The 18,949-nt window shown below is 40.3% G+C and overlaps 1 protein-coding gene across 5 annotated transcripts in view; it reads left to right on the top strand.

Annotated features, from left to right (window-relative positions):
* The window catches only part of ZNF521 (zinc finger protein 521), a 396,855-nt gene that overhangs the window by 35,191 nt on the left and 342,715 nt on the right, over positions 1 to 18,949 (top strand). For all 5 annotated transcript variants that reach the window (XM_054985825.1, XM_054985823.1, XM_054985821.1 and 2 more), the window contains one exon: positions 3,293 to 3,472. Coding sequence is in view for 3 of the 5 variants with exons in the window: in XM_054985821.1 (XP_054841796.1) it covers positions 3,293 to 3,472 (180 nt within the window). In the remaining 2 variants the exon portion in view is untranslated. The remainder of the gene's footprint in view (positions 1 to 3,292; positions 3,473 to 18,949) is intronic.

Below are 18,949 nucleotides of genomic sequence, written 5' to 3'. Positions count from 1 at the left end.
AGAGGTGTAGCACCAAAAGACAGAGATCTCTCAGTGTCACAGTGTGGAAAAGATGTTGGCAGGTCATTTATATCTACTCAGGAGGGGTGGGGTTGAGCTGAGTCATCCTGTAAAAGTTTCCCAGGGTGTGGAATGCTAATGGCGGGAGGCTTCACTGTATCCTGAGGAGGTTCTTTTGCATATGGATTGGTGCTTGATGTGCTAATCTTCCCTGCAGGGCTATTGTCGGGTGTAGAGTGTTTTGTTAGCCTGGTGTTTTTCAGAACTGGAAACCAGTTCTGCTGGCGAAACGTCAGGAACTACAATGCCAAGACCACGGCAATACAGCCTGGAAAACCCCCAACAACCATCGTTCTCCGGCCGTGAAAGCCTTCGACAATACATTTATGTTATAGTTTAGCTTATTGAGATATGGCTAATCCCCCCCGCCACACACACACACGGAAAGTAACATAAGAAACCACAGTTATACACACAGTTGAAATAGTGCAGGGTTGAGTTTAGCTTCTACTGTGTGCAAGAACTTTATGATGATTTGTTTACTTGCTGATGATGTTGGGCTCATCAGTGATATTAAGAATTAGAACTAGATTATCTAGTGAATCCTTGCTGTACCTGCTAAGCTGTTAAATAATGAAATAAAGGCTTTTGCACTGCAGACCTAAGCAGACTTACACCATTTTAAGCCGATTGTCTTCAGTAGGCTTATAAAGATGTAACTCTGTTTAGAATTGCACTGTTGGGCTTGTTCTCTACTGCATGTTAGTACTGCTTCAGTTAATTAACACATGATTTAAATGATTTCATAATGTAGATTTAAGGTACGGGGTGGGTTGATATTGTTTGTTTGAAGGGAGAATCTAGTTGGTGAGAAATTGACTGGTGATTTATTTTGAAGCAGGGGGACCTGTGACATTTGTGGAGTGGGGAGAATCCCATCCCATTCTTTTATCTTGATTTTCCTTCTCTCCTAGAAGCTCTCTCTCTTCCTTTTCTGCCTCTCTGACAGCCTTCACTCACTTCTCCTACCCCCGTGGGCACTTTTCCTTTCTTTTTATACCCTCTTCTCACTTCCACTGCTACCCCCCTTTTCCTCACTTTGCTCCACTGTCCTTCTTCACTTGCTTCCCCCCCCACACCCCCGTTCTGTCTTTTGCTATAGCAAAGTGGTTGGGCTGTGATTCAGTACTCTGCTGGTTTGAATCCCATTACTGTCATGAGCTCAGCATGTGGCCTTGGATAAACCACTCCTCTCCCCTAGTTCTCTAGCTGTATTGTTGGGATAATAATAACACTTTGTTTACCACTCTGAGTGGGCACTAATTTGTCTAGAAGAGCAGTAAATAAGCACACTTGTTATTATTTTTCTTCTGGGCTCACCCAGCTGTATCACTTCTTGCCTTCCCCACTGCCTTGCTCTTCTGCCCATTATCTTGCTCATGTGTAGCACCACAGCCTCTGCTTGCTTGGTTCAGGTTCACAGTGTCATCTCCCCCTCCCCATTGCTGGTTCATGCTTTCTCCTGCTGCTGTTTTCTGCCACCCCTCTCCCCTTCCTCACATTGTTCCTCCACTGCTGCCTCTTACTTCTCCACCTTTACCTCTTCTGTCTTCCCCACCACCTTGTCCACCCACCTGCACTACTGCTGGCTGATCCTTTCCCCACTGTCTGTAGTGCTGCCACTGCCTTCCTGCCCTTTCATCAGAACCCCCAGGGACTCTGACCTGGAGGGCTCAGAGGAAGAGCCTGAGGAGCCAGGGCCAGGCAACCCGGAGGACCAGCAGGGGCAGGAAGGGCCTGCTGCTGTAGAGGCACCTGCTGACAATGCTCCAGCAGTGCCAGAGGCTGCCCTGCAAGTGAGTCCCCGCTGCTGGCTCCTGAGACAACCACTAGAACTCTGTTAGGCAGGACACAAACCTGGGCCCACAGCCCCCCAGGACCCTCTCTCACCCCAAAGAACAGCAGCAGCATTGCCAGGCTGGGACAACACAGAGCAGGTGAAGTGCCAGGCTGGTTGCCAGCACAGCCTCAAGAGCCTCCACACCGGCCAGCAGAGACAGCTGAGCCAGATCACCATTCAGCTTATTTGGGCTGCACTGCTGGGTTGACCATTCTGCTAGGCAAAGCACTGTGCTCTGGGACCCCACATAGCCCTTCTGTTTCCCTGAGCCTGCAGGGTTCTGGAAACACCCCCATTGCTTGCCCCTTCATTTCCAATACTTAGACAGCTGCAGGTCTCTCTCACACATCCTCCTCTTTTCATTTGCTGTTGGTTTGCTCCTCCATTCCACACACCAAGTTTGCTTTCCTCCATCAGCTGCGTCAGTGACAGTAGCTATGTTATACCTGCACAATCACAAACATTGCTTTGCAGATTAGTGACTTTTTTAAAACTGATTTTTAAAGAAGTTTTTGCTCTTTTCTGCAAGCCTGGAGATTTCTCTAAGATTGCAGAAATATCTCATTTCTCTATACATTGCCCCAATCTGCAGATTTAAATATCCACAGATGGAGCCATGTTCAGAATTAGATATATTTATTTATTTAAATTATACCCTTTGTCTCCATTGGGGTCCCAAAGCAACTTACATCCTCCTCCTCCTCCACTTTATTTTCACAACAGCCCTGTAAGGTAGGTTAGGCTGAAAGTAGTGACTGCCCCACAATCACCCAGCAAGCTTCTGTGGTAGAGCTGGGATGTGACCTCGTCTCTAAGATTCCCAGGTCGACATTGTAACCAGTACACCTAAGCAGAAGTGAGTTCCATTCTATTTAGTGGGGCTTTCTCCCAGGACACTATTCTTAGGATTGCACTGTTCGTGAAGTGAGGTCGGTGCTTTCAATTTCATGGTGATCTGTTTTGTGTTTTTCTGTTTTGTTTTTAAACATTAAAGTAAACTCAAGTCTCCTGAATTCACTTGCTGGTATATTTTGTCTGTATTATTAGATTGTACTGAATTGTAGGAGGGATTTAAAAAAAATATTCAAGTGATGAAAAGCCCCCAATAGTTGTATTAAACTTGACAAAATGTATTGTGACAAATGGAAATGTTGCTTTTGCAGTTTCCAAAAGAAAAATAGTTGAGAATAGAAAGGATAGATGCTTCTTCTTTTACTGAGCATTAAAATGTAGTGTGATGTTCTTATGCTGCAAATTCAAGCCAAAAGTATTTTCTACGTGTTTGGTAACCTAAGCACTACCACCAATATCAATCCAGTTTGAGTCCCTTTTTTTAAAAAAAAAAATCTGTTCTTTAAATGCCCTGGGGTCACAGTCTTGATTTTATTTCAGATCTGAACTGTAAACTTGAAGACAAGGCAGATGATGGAGAACTGATAGACTGTAAGAAAAGGCCGGATGAAGGGGAGGAGTTAGAGGAAGAAGCTGTGCACAGCTGTGACAGCTGCCTCCAGGTGTTTGAGTCACTGAGTGATATTACAGAGCACAAGATTAATCAATGTCAACTGACAGGTAAACAATACTTATCACTTTGTGTCTCTTTGCACAGTTCTATTTCTGATTTTTCAGGTCCCTTCTTCAGAAGCTGTCTTAATTTTCCCTTTCCCTACAATTCTGTGCCTGCATCAGAGTGCTCAGGTAATGTTTGCATGTCTGAAATTATTCTGGAGCAGAGTTGTACAGTGAGTGGCTTGTGTTCGAGTTGTCCTGGAGTGTGAATAACTTCTGCGTTCAGCTGAAAAATATTGAACCTTCTGTATGTTCATTTCACCTGTCTGTTCTAGCTTCTATCCTGCAATGTTACTGCTTTATGCTGATTAAAAGAACAAACCAACAAATGTGATTGCAAGTTGTGCTTGTACACTGAGATGGAAGGGTCCAACTCTTGTTTTAAAAATGATGCACAGTAATCAGCGAGTAGAAACTGTGGGGAGTGTGCTAGAACTTTGCACCACAACTTCTGGTAGCTTTCTTTATGGTTGACTTTGAAAACAATGCAGATTAGTTTTTTGTTGTCTTGTCATTGGGCAGTAGTGGTGGGCATGCCCTAAACAAAGATGGATTTTTCTTGGTGATTTTTCTTAGCAGTGTTTGTAGGCTGAACTGAGTGAATATAAATTCAGTTGACTGAACAATTTTAGAATGTTAAAGAGAAGCGGAAAATACTGGATGAGAAAATGACCTACTCCAAATGGTCCCAGTTGTGAACCACTAGAGTGATGTTGGTTATGAGCCTCCAGTGTTTAATAAGCAGTCTGGAAAAATGGTTGATGCCCAAAGCAGGAAAATTACTTTATAAGTAAAGCAAAACATCCCAAATCCTTGTAAAACAATCCAGAAACTCTAACCACAAGGAATGCAGGGCAGTTTCAGAAAACAAATTATATTGGAAATTTTAGGTTTTCAGCACTGGAGTAATTTCTGATACAATTACTGGCTCTCCATTGACAATTAACCTTTGGTCAAATCAAACATTCTCATTAACCTGCCACATTCTTTACCATTGATTCTTGTGTGTTTTCATATGTTTTAATGCCACATTTTTTATCACTTTATCATTTTAAATATTTTTTTTATTCCCTTGTGATATTAATTCAGTTATCACTAAGGCACTGAATTCAGGTTATGGTCATTGTTCTTACATTATCTTCAGGCATCATCCTAATGGGGTGGAGCATATGAAATGAGACCTTTGAAATTGCAGAGTTAGACTCTGAGAACCGCAACCAGAGTGGAGTACATGGTTGTCTACCACTACAATTGTTGCTTCCTGTTCCCCTCCCAACCGCTCACTTATGGATCACTTAAGAATGAACCAGTGTAATGTAATGGTTACAGTGTTGGACTAAGATGTGGGGAGACCTGGTTTCAGATCAATCCACCGTATGTGGGACTGTCTTTGAAGAATGTATGGAAACTAGTTAGTACAGAATGCCGTAGCCAAAATGTTGACTGAAGTGGGTGGTAGAGACAGTATCACTCTAGTCTTGTTCCACCAACATTGGCTCCCAGTTTGCTTCCCTGCCCAATTCAAGATGTTGCTATTGACCTTTAAAGCCATATGCAGCTTGGGACCAATTTACTTTAAGGAGTGTTTACACCTATATGAACCTGCCCAACCCCTGCGATCATCTTCAGGGACCCTCCTTTGGATGCCCTCACAAGCTAGATGGTTGGCTGCCCGAGAAAGAACTTTCTCAGGCATGATGCCATAAATTATGGAATTCCCTCCCCAGGGAGATCCATCTTTCCTCCTCTATCATTGTCTTTTGCCAGTGAACAATTACTTGTTTCATCTGGCATTTCCTCAGTGACCCTCCTTGCAGTGTATGTGTTTTCTTTCATTTGTATTTTAATTTGTGTTTAATTTTTATTTTAAAAGCTTGTTTTAATATTTTTGATGATTTGCTGCCTTGGGGACTCTACCTTGGGTGGAAAGGCAGCATTAAAATGGTTTAAATAAATAAATCCTCACCCTGGATAACCTTGACCAATCACAATCTCTCAGCATAATCTGCCTCACCCAGTTGTGAGGAACCATGTATTTTAGCTCCTCTCTTTGGAAAAAGGGCAGGATACAAACGTAGCTAGAGAGAATGGTGCAGTGAGAAGGGAAGGAAACATGAGGTTGCCTCCCCCACTTAATGTGAGTTGAGTACTACTACTAGAGGCAACAGCTTGAACCACCTGTACTTCTCTCCATGCCATTTTGAAAGGTTCCATGCCATTCAGGAACAGCTTTTGGGAAGAGTGTAGGAGGTTTCAGTGAGAAGGGACAAGCGTGGGTCTATTCCGCAAACTCGTTCGTGGTTCTTAGGACCCAGCCAAGGATCGCAGATTTGCCTTTTACAATATTGCACTGTATGTGTACACTTCCAGAAGCATGAATTTTGTTACCCAACTACATACTTGAATATTTGGGGAGAGACTGTAGCTCAGTAGTAAAAAAAACATATGTTTTACTTAAGAAGATCCAGCTTCAGTCACTAGCAGCTCTATTTAAAAAAGGCAACAGGACTGGAAAATACCTTTACCCTGGATTTTGTATAGCTATTGCAAATAGATAGTACTGGGGTACATAGCCCAGTGGTCTGATTTAGTAAAAGACAGAACATACTCATCCACAGCATGCAGCTAATTCATGCAGAAAGAGACTGGACATCTGCAAGAGCGAAAGGAATAGACTGAAAATCTCTCATCCAAATGGAAGGAGCAGACAAAGACAGATTTAACAGTATACTAAATATTTTCTCTATGTTGCCTTCTCTGTTCTTTTTTGTTGTTGACCTTTAAAATGTTGTTCATCTCAAGTTGGGTAAGTCATCTCTTCCATTTCAGTTCAGCACTTTCTTGTACTTAAAATGACCCTCAGTTAAAACACTTCTGATAAGTTTGGCAAGGTGATGGTTTCTGTGGTTAGATGGGTTCTCTTTGCCTTGTAATGTCTTCCAATTAGTCAACTTGTCCTTGGTGAACTTTCTCTTTTCCACAAAAGAAAGATTTTTGCCTCCATTTTTCCTTGTCTGCCCCTTTGTATTTCTCTAACGATTCTCATCTAGAATTGGGTGATGAGCTGAGTGACTGCGAGCAGCATGAACTGAATATCACGCAACTGGGGAACTGAAGTGAAAGGAGAAATTCCTGGAGCACTGCTCCTGATCCACGTCACCCCAGGTCATGCTGTAGGGCAGAACTTGCCATGCTAAATGAGGGTTAAAATGGGTCTGCCACTTGAGTAAATTTAAAAAGAACTCTATTTTAAAAGAAATGCATTGACTCTCCTAAAAAGCTTGGCATGTCAGTGTTGCTGGAGAAGAGGATAGAAAATAAAATCAAAACTATTCCATATATAATGGAAAAAATAAAAATGTTAGGTACCAAAGGACCAATGTTTCTCAGTCTTTGTCTCTCTGGAAATAATCTGAATGTTATTAAACAGCATACATATACATTTATCTTAAACAACATGATACATACACACACAAACAGCATACATAAACAGCATATACATAAACAGCATGATACATATACACGCACACGCACACTCACATATTTTTAAGTGTCATTTAAAAAAAAATCTGCCAATTTGATCAGTATTTTTACTTGTATTGAAAAATAGTTATGAAGCCTATTGCAAAAATTGAGTCTATTTGTGTCTCAGTATGATAGCTTCAGTCCCAGTATATTGGGTGTTGTCCTCTCTTCAGTGGATATATGATTGGAGGCCAGACTCTGTTACAAAATGAATAGAGTGAACAGTTTGGTAGCAGTGTTGGAAAGATATGATTCAGCATTCTTTGTTTCATTTTTCAGTTTACACTGAAAAAAAAGGAGACTGTGAAAAGGAACTTTGGAAACATATTTGCCCAAAATTCTAGGTAGATAAATTAGGATGCTAAATCTATGCTAAATGTAGTTTTAGTTCAAATTGCTCCATCATGGTTTTTGTAAATTAAGTACAATGATGCCAAGTTAATTTGATCCAGTAATCTAAATATAGATTTATTAGGTACCACTTACTCCAAATAAGATGTTGCTTGTAGCAGGCATTGATTTTTATGGAGTTTGGAGGCATGCTCATCTCTTCTGCAAACAGAACAACTTTAAAAAACTTTACATTTACAATCCCATCTGTAAATGCTGTCTGTTCTAATTCAAGCTGTGTTCAGATGTTACTCTTTCTGTGCATTTTCACTCTGTGCAAAAATAAAAATCCCTTTTAAAGAGGATTAAGGGAGACCCTGTGTTTAAGGAAACTGCTAGTTCAAATTTCATTTTTGACACAACAAGAAAAGAGAAATGGGTGAAGCCATAGCCTGTTGCCAGTCTCAATCAAGCTATGAGAAGATGTTAGTAACTCAACATACTCTGATTTTTTGAACTAACAATTTGATCTTGGTTCAGAAGTGTTACTTGAAAGGAACTTTTGTGTAATTGTCCTGTGTTAGACATGTAAATGGGGTTTGGCATGTATAAGATGCCTTTTTTCCTGGCCCACATTTTCATGTACTACATCATAGGCTTTCTTGCTAAAATATGGGAGTTTAATCAGCCTTTTGTAATATGATGTGAAAACTGAGGAGGGTGTGATAGAGATAGCAGCACTTAAAAAATCAGCTTGCACACTTGCATTTCTGAATTGGGGCTTATTTTCAATATATATTCTGCTACTTTCCACAAATAATATGGAAACTAGAAGAAAACTTGCAGTGCATCCTAAACAGCCTTCTAAAACCATGGGCTTAAAAGGTTGTAGCTGTGCTTAGGTAGCACTGTTGCTCAGATAATTTATAATATTCTTGAATTATTTCAGTGTAAATAGAGAATGGTTTTAGTTCGCAGACAAAAGCCAACATATTGTCCACTGGTGTCTATGGTTTAAATCATGCTTAACTATGGATTGTGGCCTAAATATCTAATATAAATACACAAGCCCAGTCCTTCCACCCATAGAAACGTGCCATTCTGGTAGGACTTCTGCGGACTTCGGATTAGGGGTGTGCAGCAGGGAAAAGATTCGGTTTTCTCACTTTGGATTTACCTGAAGAGGGAAAACGATCCAGGTTCAGGTTTTCAGAAATCGCTTCGGTATGGTTCGAAATGATTTGGAGCATACCAAAGAGAGATTCCCACCTCCCCCCCGAGCCTTCCTTCCCCCAACTCCACTTACCTTGAAGGCTGGAGCAGGCCTTCTGCCACCGCCGTGGCCAGCAGGGCGGTGGGGAAGGCTGCAGGCGCTGCCCGCACCACCGCTTCGGCCTCTGCGGCAGCCGGCAAGGCAGCAGCAAACGCCACTGCCACCGCTGCACAGGCCGAAGCAGCAGCCAGCAGGGCAGCAATGAACGCCGGCACTGCCGCTGCCCATGCCACCACAGATGCTGAAGTGGCGGCCAGAAGCAGGGTGGGAGCAAATGCCAGCGTGCGCGCCGCTGCTGCCCGCGCCACCACAGAGGCCGAAGCGGCAGTTGGCAGGGCAGCAGCGAACGCCGGCACCAGTGCTGCCCGCACCAGAAGACTGCCTCAGATAAGTGGAGTGGTGGTGGGAGTGTGAGAGGCTGGGCACCCTTTAAGGCCCCGAAGCTTCCCGAAGCAATTCAAATTGCTTCGGGAAGCTTTGATTCTGTATTTCTGAATCAGGGCCATCAGTGGCCCTGATTCGGAAATACTGAGTCTTTACAAATCGGGCCCGGTTTGGTTTTTTCTCCGAACTGGGAACCTGAAGCGCACACCCCTACTATGGATACTTTACTTAAAACATTCCCCAGCACTGGAGAAGGAGGCAGGTTCCTATGGAACTTTAGGTCATATTTTATTTATTTATTTATTTATTTACTTTAGATTTTTATTCCACCCTCCCTGCAAGTGGGCTCAGGGTAGATTACAACAAGTTAAAATCCATCATATAATTTATATATAATATAAAACAGTAAAAACATTTTTAAAACATTTTCATAATATAACATACAATATATAATAACTAAATGGCAGCAGTTGATGAATACTAACTAGAAGCAGGATAGTAGACACATCTTCCATTTTTTTTATGGGCGCAGGTCTCACTTGGATGGATTCGATGATCCGTTTCCAAGGGTGGAAGGACCTGAACCCATGGAGTACAACTTTTGTAGTTCCCCTTTCTCACGACAGCCTGAAATCTAGCTACTGAAGGTCCCCTCTTTACTAGGAGCTAGTTTTGGGGGCCATTTCAGGGTGCTATGGGTGCAGATGGGAGCTGTGACAGTCACACTCCACCAGTGGGAGTTCTTGTACCTATGGAAACACAACATTGGATCCACCCTGCTGAGTTGTGTTTTTACCGTGAATTAGATAAATTTAGGATTGAAGTATTAGGCTGTAGTTCCAAGATTTTAGAAACTCTAAACCCCATCAGTTTAAGATGATATTGACAACACTATGCAGTTTTATGTGTTGAGAGATTGATTATATGGCAAAAGCATGAATTAAATGTTTTTAGGCTTCAGTTGTTTGCTTATACAACTCTTAAGAAAATACCTCGTCTATATAATAGAGAAATGTATATGGCAGATCAATCCAACCTCTTGCCTCTTCTGTCCTTGCAAATAGAAATTATACAAAATGTTCTTCATATTTTCCATTTCTTTGTTTTACTATTGTAATGCCTTTTTCAACTTTCCCCCTAGTTCAGTGCCCCCACCCCCATTTAGTGGCCTGCTAAAATCCAAAGGAAATTTTCTTCTTGGTGAAGTCACTTCTAGTAATATAATTGGTCCTTATGCTGCTTTCCCCATTCTGTTTATGTTCCTCACTCACATTTCTTATCATACTGAGAAGACGTGGTGCTCAATATACCAGTCACTGCCTTGCACAATTAGATTTGCTGGGGATTGCTGCTGAGCCGCTTAGTCTCTGGCATGTGGGATCCCACAAGGTCCTATCTTGTCCCCTACACTCTCAGTCTGTTTCTGAGCACAAGTCAAGGTGTTGGTGTTGAGACCTTTAAAGCCCTATATGGTTTGGGACCAACATACCTGAAGGACTGCCTACTTCCTTATGAACCTACCTGACCACTACAGTAATCTTCTGAGGCTGTGCTTTGGGTGTCTCTGTCTTCTAATATTATGTGGGTGGTAACCCAGGAGAGGGCATTTTTGATCATCAAAACTCTGAAACTCCCTTCACAGGGAGGCTTGCCTATAGGTGAAGCATTTTTTGTTTCATTCCCTCAGTGATCCCTCCTTTCTGCTCAAGTGTTTTAATTGTTGTTTTTATGTATTTTAGATCTGGTTTTAATGATGTGTATTTTGTTGGTTTTAATGATTTTTAAAATACAATTTTATTATCTATGTTTTTAATTTGTTAGCCGCTTGAGTGGCCCTCATGAGGGCAGAAAGACAGAGTATAAATTTTGTGAAATAAATAAAAGACAGCCACTTGCTAATGGTTGTGCACAAAGCTGATTGAAACCACATCAGTGTTACAATGTACAAATTCTGTATCAAGGTAATGCAAACGTTCTGTTTGAAAAATCTGGATTTTGCAATCTTTACAAATTATATACTGTGAAGAAACTTGCATATTTTTATTCAAGATACATAATTTTCTTTTGTTCTTATATTTGTGCTCCCATAAGGACTAGAAACTTACTCATTAAGAAAATGAAAGAGAAAAATCTTCATCTGTTATAAATTCAAACGCTTGTTAGCAAACTCCATGTTTTCACCTGTCCTTAGATACTTTTTGTTCCCATATTAAAGGCAAAGAGCCATGTGACAACTTAACAACTAACACATATATTGTTGTTTATGGTGCAGTCATAAACAGAGTTATACACTTCTAGATCCATTGTCACTGTGAATCTCTTTTGTACTAGAGCACCCATCGAATGAAGTGTTATTCTCAGTTGGCAGTTCATAAACACGTTCACATGAGTTTATGAAAATTAGGACCAAAAGGCTATGAAATGAAAGAGCTGTAGGTCTGTAACAGATGTCTACTTCAGAATCTTCAGAATATATATATGTGGTTCTGTGTAGAAATGTGACAGACATACTGCTATCTCTTACATTTCATGGCCTGTGGTCCCATTGCCAAACAAAAAACAAACAAACAGGACTCAAAGTTTCAGAGTGGTGTGAGAAAATTGCATATTATTTGAAGACTGTCTGATGCTTTACTTTTTGAGGGGCAAAGAATCTTTATGCATATTTATTTGATGCTAGTTAAAAGATTCAAGGAATATTGTTGATTTTTTCCCCTTTGGATTTTTGAAATTATTCCTTCCTTTCTCCTGCTCACTATATGCATTTTTTCTTTGTACATCATGTGACCATTGAGGAATTTGACAAAGCAGGCTCTAGTGCATGAAAGGTTATGCCACAATAAATGTGTTTCGGCTTTTGGGTTTTTTATTTTGTTTTGCCCTCGCTGGAATTCATTATCGGAGAATAAATTGAGAATTGCCCTGGAATATGAGGTTATGACATGGGGTCTCTGTTGCAGTATAAAAACAGATTCTTCATTTTCTAAGAAATCTGTGAACAGTCACCACTTCTGTGAAAAAAGTGATTTTAGTTACTGAATTCCCAACTCCAGTCAAATACTACTGTTTTTGATATCATGTAAAATTATAGTTGTAGGAGAATCATAATTTGTGTGGTGCACTGGATAGTTTTGAATGTGGGTTCAAATTCCAGCTTAGCTGTGAATTTGCTGAGTAGCACTAGGTAAATTACATGTATCTTAGATTTGGGGGGAATTCCCCTTTTTTTGTTTTCTTTTTTTCCACATGCCTTCACAATTCTAACCACTGCACACCAATAAGTTAAATTCTCTTTCTAATAATGCTCAGTGATGCAGATTTTCTGGGAAAATTTGAATCACTATTTTCTAGAAAATATTCTGTTTCAAACGTAAATATTGAAATAATGTTAGCAAAAGAAGGTGAATACACCGTTTAAAATCCGACCTGGGCCATGTACCAGCCCTGGGGTTTGTCCATGCATCATACTCCATATTTAGGCCATCTGATTTGCAGCACAACAGCCTTGACAACGATAGATAAACAGAGACCACATTTACATATGCAGGGTAGAAATTTTTCCACAGAGAACATATCATCAGAAAATTTTCTGCCCCAAATCATCACTACTGCTGCTTGAATTTAAAAAAAAATGCAATTTTGGAATTTGCCATAACTGTTATTAAAGGGAAATTGTCTCAGATGTGTATATATTAATCTGTCTGTGGAGCTAGGGTAGATTCTTCCTTATTCCATTTTGTTCTGTTTTCCATTAAGCAGGCCTCATGTTAAACCCTAAGATCACTTTGCAGCTATAGGGGAGTCTAAATAATTGTTAGTAGTTTGGTCAAAAGCACTACTTACTTTCTGTGGATGTCTGTATTCCATAATTCCTGTGGATGTTTGTGTGTGCCTCTAGACTATGGTTAATGTCTCTTATAGCTTCTCATAGTTATAATAGCCCTTGTGTGTATGAAGGGGGTAAAATTGTGGCTAATTTAGGCAGAGATATGGTTAGTTTATGGTTGGTAATCTTCAGGTAATCTTCTGTTGTCAGCAGAACTATAAGAATGATACAGAAATTTTTGACAAATCTGCAGTCTGATTTGAGAATGGCTGATAATGGAAGAAAACTTTGTTTAAAGAAGTAGAACTTCATGTTCTTAATTCTTTATTTGGACTAAAAGGTCACCATCCTTAGTTGGGGATATCACCTGGGAATGGTGCAAATGTAACAGAGATCTCTGACCTATTAATAAGCACCAGGAGAAGATAGGGATCATTCCACAATGTGCCCTGGGGGTACTTTTCTTTTAAACTTCAAGCAGTGTAGCTGGAACTGCTCAACTTTTTATTTCTTTCAGTTTTACCTTCAGGGGAAAATTGATCGATTTGGAGATGATTATTCCATAATCTCTGCATCTTTCTTTCTCCACATTGCAGTGAAAACTCCTTGAAGTTTAAAGGCACTTGGTTTCCTCTGTGCATTGTGCAGTGAGACCAAGAAGTATATGGGGACAGCAGTCTTCTTTAGCATAGTGCTAGCAGACACATTAGGAACTATAATACTCATGTTTTATACTAAGGTTATATCTGGAACATAAAACTATTACATAATGCGTGTCCTCCATCTTTCCAGTATTTTCTAGGATGACATTGGTTTGTATGATGGAGCAAAATGGCAGAAATGAAAGGCTGAACAGATGATGTAAAAGCGTAAATTACAGATTTTAACAAATGATTCGATCTTCATGAAATGTTTGGAACATTAATATAAAAGCTTCAAACAGTACAACCTTTAATTTTGTTTTAACCTTCTTGATACCTAATTAGAAGTTTTATCTTACCAGCTTTTTAAATGGTCTGCTTTTAGTCTGAACTGTTTTATGGAGAGTTTCTATGCTGTTTATGTGCCATGGCTTGTTTTTAATGGACTGTTGTTTTATTGTTACCTTATTTTAATTGTAACCCACCTCAAGCAGGACTCTAAAGAGGCATCATAGAAATATCCTAAACAAACAAATATTTGCTCCATAGAAAGAATAAAAAGGAATGTAGATAATTAATATTTCATTTGTTACCCTGTCAGTAAAATCTACAGACTGGTCTCATTGAACTAGATGGAGTTAGGACTGTAGAATTCTTTGATAACAGGCTCACAAATCTCATTGTATCTGAATGTAAAATGATCTGTTACATCTTGCTAAGATAAGTCATTTATGTGCATTTGAGTTACCTGCGAATGTCTTTTAAAATATTTTTATGGATTCATTGAAATGCCATATTATGTAATAGCTAAATAGCTAAATGTTTGCTGAGACACCTGTGTATAAAATAACATAGCAGACTGACAGTGTGTCAAGCTCAAGGAAATGGTGGTTCTTAGAATTTATTTACTGGGGAGGGGGTAAATAATAGCTTGCAGAAATGCTCCCTTTCTCTTTCTCTCCTTGCTTTTCTAACTCTGAATGGAAATGGTGTGTCTCATTTGTTTTTACTGCTTCATTCCAGCGGGAAGTCCAGCTTAATGACTAGAGGAGGCTTGGGTGACTCATGTGGAGAAGGCATAGGAAGGGTCAGGTTTTTTTAAACATAATGCAAGACCCTTTACCAGATGTAAAAGTTAACAAAAGGAAAAGTGGGAACAGCAGATTTTGATTATTTACCCTCTTTTGATGAAAGCAAAGTTCAGCCTGTGTGTGTTAAGTGCACTTTAATAAGTTACTACAGAACTACTGCTTAACATATAACTTCTTTGAAAGAGCAAAATAAGTCACCTTTGCCACAAGCCCTAAAATATCTGAACGTCTCAAACTATGCAGAGCCTTAGATTAATCCTACCCTTCAGCCTGAAAACATTCCAGAGCATCAAAAACATTTGCTCTTTGAGTTCTGATTTTAAACCCTATTGCAGACATAACAACATTAGTGTCTATCTTTTGTCCTCATGTTGTGATTAACCCATTTTTTTTGTAGCCAGTATTCTTAGGTTCTTGTGCTCAGTAAAATGTTGGTATTCAAACAGCCAGGTGTTTTGAATTTGTCGCTTAACAGAAAAAAAATCTTAAATTAATTTATTTCATGATTTATATAAGAAGTGATTCTAGCCTACATCGTTCGCAAGACTCCCAACTAGGGTTGCAAAGCTCCAGGGGCCCTGGGTTCTCCCACTTGTATAACTGATCAATCACCAGGCTACGGAGTTCAGCTTTTCCGGTTGGAAATGGCTGCCTAGAGAATGGAGTCTATGTATCACATTTCTACTGAGCACATTTCTCCCTTCCCCAATGTCCATCATCCCTAGGTACTATGTCCAAATCTCCAGAAATGTCCTAAGCCATAGTTGGCAACCCTATTCCCAACTATGTTTAAAAACAAACCATAAAACAATAAAAAATCATGGAATGGGCCAGAGAATAAGCCATTAGTTGGGATCAAATAATTTAAAATCTTCTAAAGGGAAGATTAAAAAAATGAGACCCTGTCCTTTTTAAAGATATGGAGGCCCTAACATCGGTAGGATGGCAAGCCCCCGCCCCCTGCCCCAGTACAAAACAAAATCTAGGAAAACCATCCCGTTTTGACCTGGCACCTAAAACTCAAGAAGCTCTTTATCCATTGAATTACCGTGGAGAAAGAATCAAGTAACATAACAGAAATAGCCCTATCTCTGATGCTCCCTCAGCTACCTCTGACTGTAAGGGCGTATAAAGAAGAGATTCTGCAGTGACAGGCAGATTCATATGAGAGCAGATTGAGCTGTTTAAGGCTTTATAGGTAATCAACTATAACCAGTAAGAAGCATGTATTTTAGAAAAATAATTCCAGTTTGATTAGTCTTGAAAAAGATGGATAAATACATTATTACTCTTTTGATGGACAGGCATGGGAGAATTGGTGTCTGTATATGTACATAAACATGCTTTCATTAACTAGAATTAAATGACATTTGCTCCAGTTGCCCATATTGTTTTATATACAAGACATCAGCATGAATAGGACAGAGTCCTAAAGTTCTTCACACGTACTTGTTTTTTGTTTCATTTGAGAACCCTGTGAGATTAGCAGGAATAGGGAGCCTCTGGACAGTGTTAAGAGCCTCACTTTCTGAGCTTCCTCTGTTTTAGGGATCCCAGGTGCCTGCTAGTGGGGGGCAATCTCCCGGTTGTTTGCCTGCTTGGAGGTTTTGGGCTGCCCAGAGATCGCCTACCACCAGCAGGTATGCCAGGAACACGCGCAGTGCGTGCCCTCCCATCAGACTGATGACATCACTTCCAGAAGTGATGTCATTGCACTCACTATGGAGTGCTCCCGCACAGTGTGACAGTGTCACTTCTGGAAGAGATGTCATCACATTGGCGCTCGAAGCACATTCCTGGTAAGAACACACTCCTGGTAAGTACTGGTTCTCCCCTCTTGCCAGGAAGGTATAGGGACCTGAGAACCCTACTCCATTTCCAGTTCTAGCTATATGGAAAAGATAAAATGGATAAAAGGAGAAAAGTGGGATATAAATATCTTAATAAAATCAACATAGCTGCTAAAGTCTAAGAATTTGGATTGATGAACTTCTAGTGAAGTTCAGGACCACTTGTTTCAACAATTCCTACTGGTGTGTCTGCCTATATTACTTCTCTGTTACCTGGCTGATGTGATGAGGTGCCCCCTACTTCCTGACATTTAGAATTCTACTGTGGCATCTCAGGGAGGCCTAGAACGTGTTGTTTGCAGGCCAACTTCTGTAGAATCGACTCGGGTACCTTGGATTATCTACATTCTCCAAGCTCCCCAGTATTTGAGATGCTGGTACTGCAGTGCTCTCAACACCAGAAAGAAGGATGGAAGCCTTGCACAGAAATGTCAAAAGGTCTTCCCATTGTTGCCACTGACTAATTTTCAGTAAAATGGTGGCTATGGTGAGATTATTTAAAGACTTGCAAGATATTTAAGAGAGAGGATGCATTCATGCTGCATTGCCTTATTAGACAGTATTGACATCATGAAGTGTACAACAGGGTGAATTTGTGTTTCGGGTGTAATCTGAGATATAATGGATAGCTCAGTTTGCTGAACCAAGTTCTGAACTGAGCTAAAGAGTTGTGGTTCATGAAAATGTTTAAGACAGTGCATGCTACTTTAGGATTTTTTTAATTGCTTCAGCAGCTTTTATTATCCTCAATAAAGTTTTTGGCTGCAACATGATTTGTAAGGTTTAAAGCAAAAACTACAGGAAAAAAGTTTATCTTGTGAATGTTTATGGGCAACCTGGGATTCAGAGTGAAGTGCCATAGCATTAGGTTAATAATTTTGATATCACCCAACATGCAGTTGTATTCTGTGACCTTTCGGGGAAAAATATTTTTTCACAAAGATATGTACATCAGGAATGTAATTGAAAAGTAAGTTGTAGCTCTGAACATATAAAATATAAATCTCTTGACTGGCCTATGTGATCATTGTCTTCAATCCATTTCAGGAGGGGGTAGGATTTGCATTCTAATTATCATATTTCTGTATTTACTTAGAATTTCTATTCTTTTCACAAAACGGATTCCAACAGTATTAACTTTTCTATCCCTTAATTTGGCTTTGATGTTTATTCTGGCAGTAGGGTTGCCGGTCCCCCAGTGGGGGTGGATGATCCCCTGCTCCCAGCCTCTGCCCCCTGGGCCCCTCTGCCCCCTGGGCCTCCCAGGACGCGTTCCTGGCATGATACGATGACATCACTCCCAGGAGTGATGTCATCATGCAGACCCCGAATGTGCTCCCACACTTCGAATTGGGCCAATTTGGGCCCCAAATGGGTTGATTCTTTAAGAATAAGCCTGGTGTGAAGTGCAGGAACGTTCCCGAGGTCTGCACAATTACATCAGTCCCCAGTGTGTGCACAAATATTTCTGGAAGGTGAGTGCCGCCTCTCCCCCCACCCTTGCTGGGATGGTAAGGGATTCTGGCAACAGTGAGGCTGCCTTCCCTCCCTCTTGTTTTCTCCCCCATTCTAAAATTTAGACCGTAAGCTTTGTGTGGCAGGGACCTATGTTTTGCTTTTGTTACTCTGCACGTTGATGCCATTTGGTAAATAAATAAGTGATATCCTGGGGCCTGGACTGAGTGCACTTTTTTTTCTTTCTGGAGAATTGTCGTTGTTCTTTAATTTTTCCCTCCTTTTCTTATCTGCTTTTATTCCCCCAGTGTTTTCTTAGGGATCAAAGTTGCATCCCCAAATCAGCTAACTAGAACGGGGGCTCCAAGGCCCCTTTTGTGATATGTTGAAAGTATTGGCTTTTAAAAGGACAATTTAACAATTCATTATGGATTGTCCTTCTTGACTTCTTCAAAGCAAATGCTCATATCCAGTTGTTTGTCTTGGGGCAACTGCTTTTATACATCGCAAGTTATCCAAGTCTTCTCTGAAAATTTAAGAAAAGATTGCTGCTGGGTGAACTGTGCTGATCTGCAGTAGAGAGCATGATTCAAGTCCAGTAGCTCATCAAAGACCAACAAGATTTTCGGAATAGAAGCTTTTAAGAGTCAACACTCCCTAGGTATCTGATGAAGGGACCTTTGACTCTCAAAAACTTATACCCTGGAAATCTTGTTGATATTGAGGTGTTACAGGAAAGATTACATACTTTCATTCTGTCTATAAAGGTTCTGAATTAATTTCAGGATGCCCCTTGTTTTCTTCTTCATCTCAGAGTGGCTTTGGACATAGCAAACAAGTGCTGCAAGTTGGATGCATGGCTCATGGCACATGTTTGCGTAGTCTTAAAGGAAACGTATACAAAAACTTCTTAGTTAGAGCTGAGTTCCCTTTTCAGTTTTACAAACAAGCATCACCATCTGGATTGAGTAGCTTCTTACCGAGTAGCACCACTTTGTTATATTCGTGCCATTTTGACAGCAAATTCATAACTTGAATACCCTTGAATATACAAAAATGAGCTAATAATAGTTTAGCAACCATCTAATCTTGGATGTTTTCCCTA

This window comes from Eublepharis macularius, chromosome 7, assembly GCF_028583425.1.
Source record: "Eublepharis macularius isolate TG4126 chromosome 7, MPM_Emac_v1.0, whole genome shotgun sequence".
NCBI lineage: Eukaryota > Metazoa > Chordata > Lepidosauria > Squamata > Eublepharidae > Eublepharis > Eublepharis macularius.
Note: the sequence above shows the minus strand (reverse complement) of the source record. Positions and strands in the feature narration are given on the sequence as shown.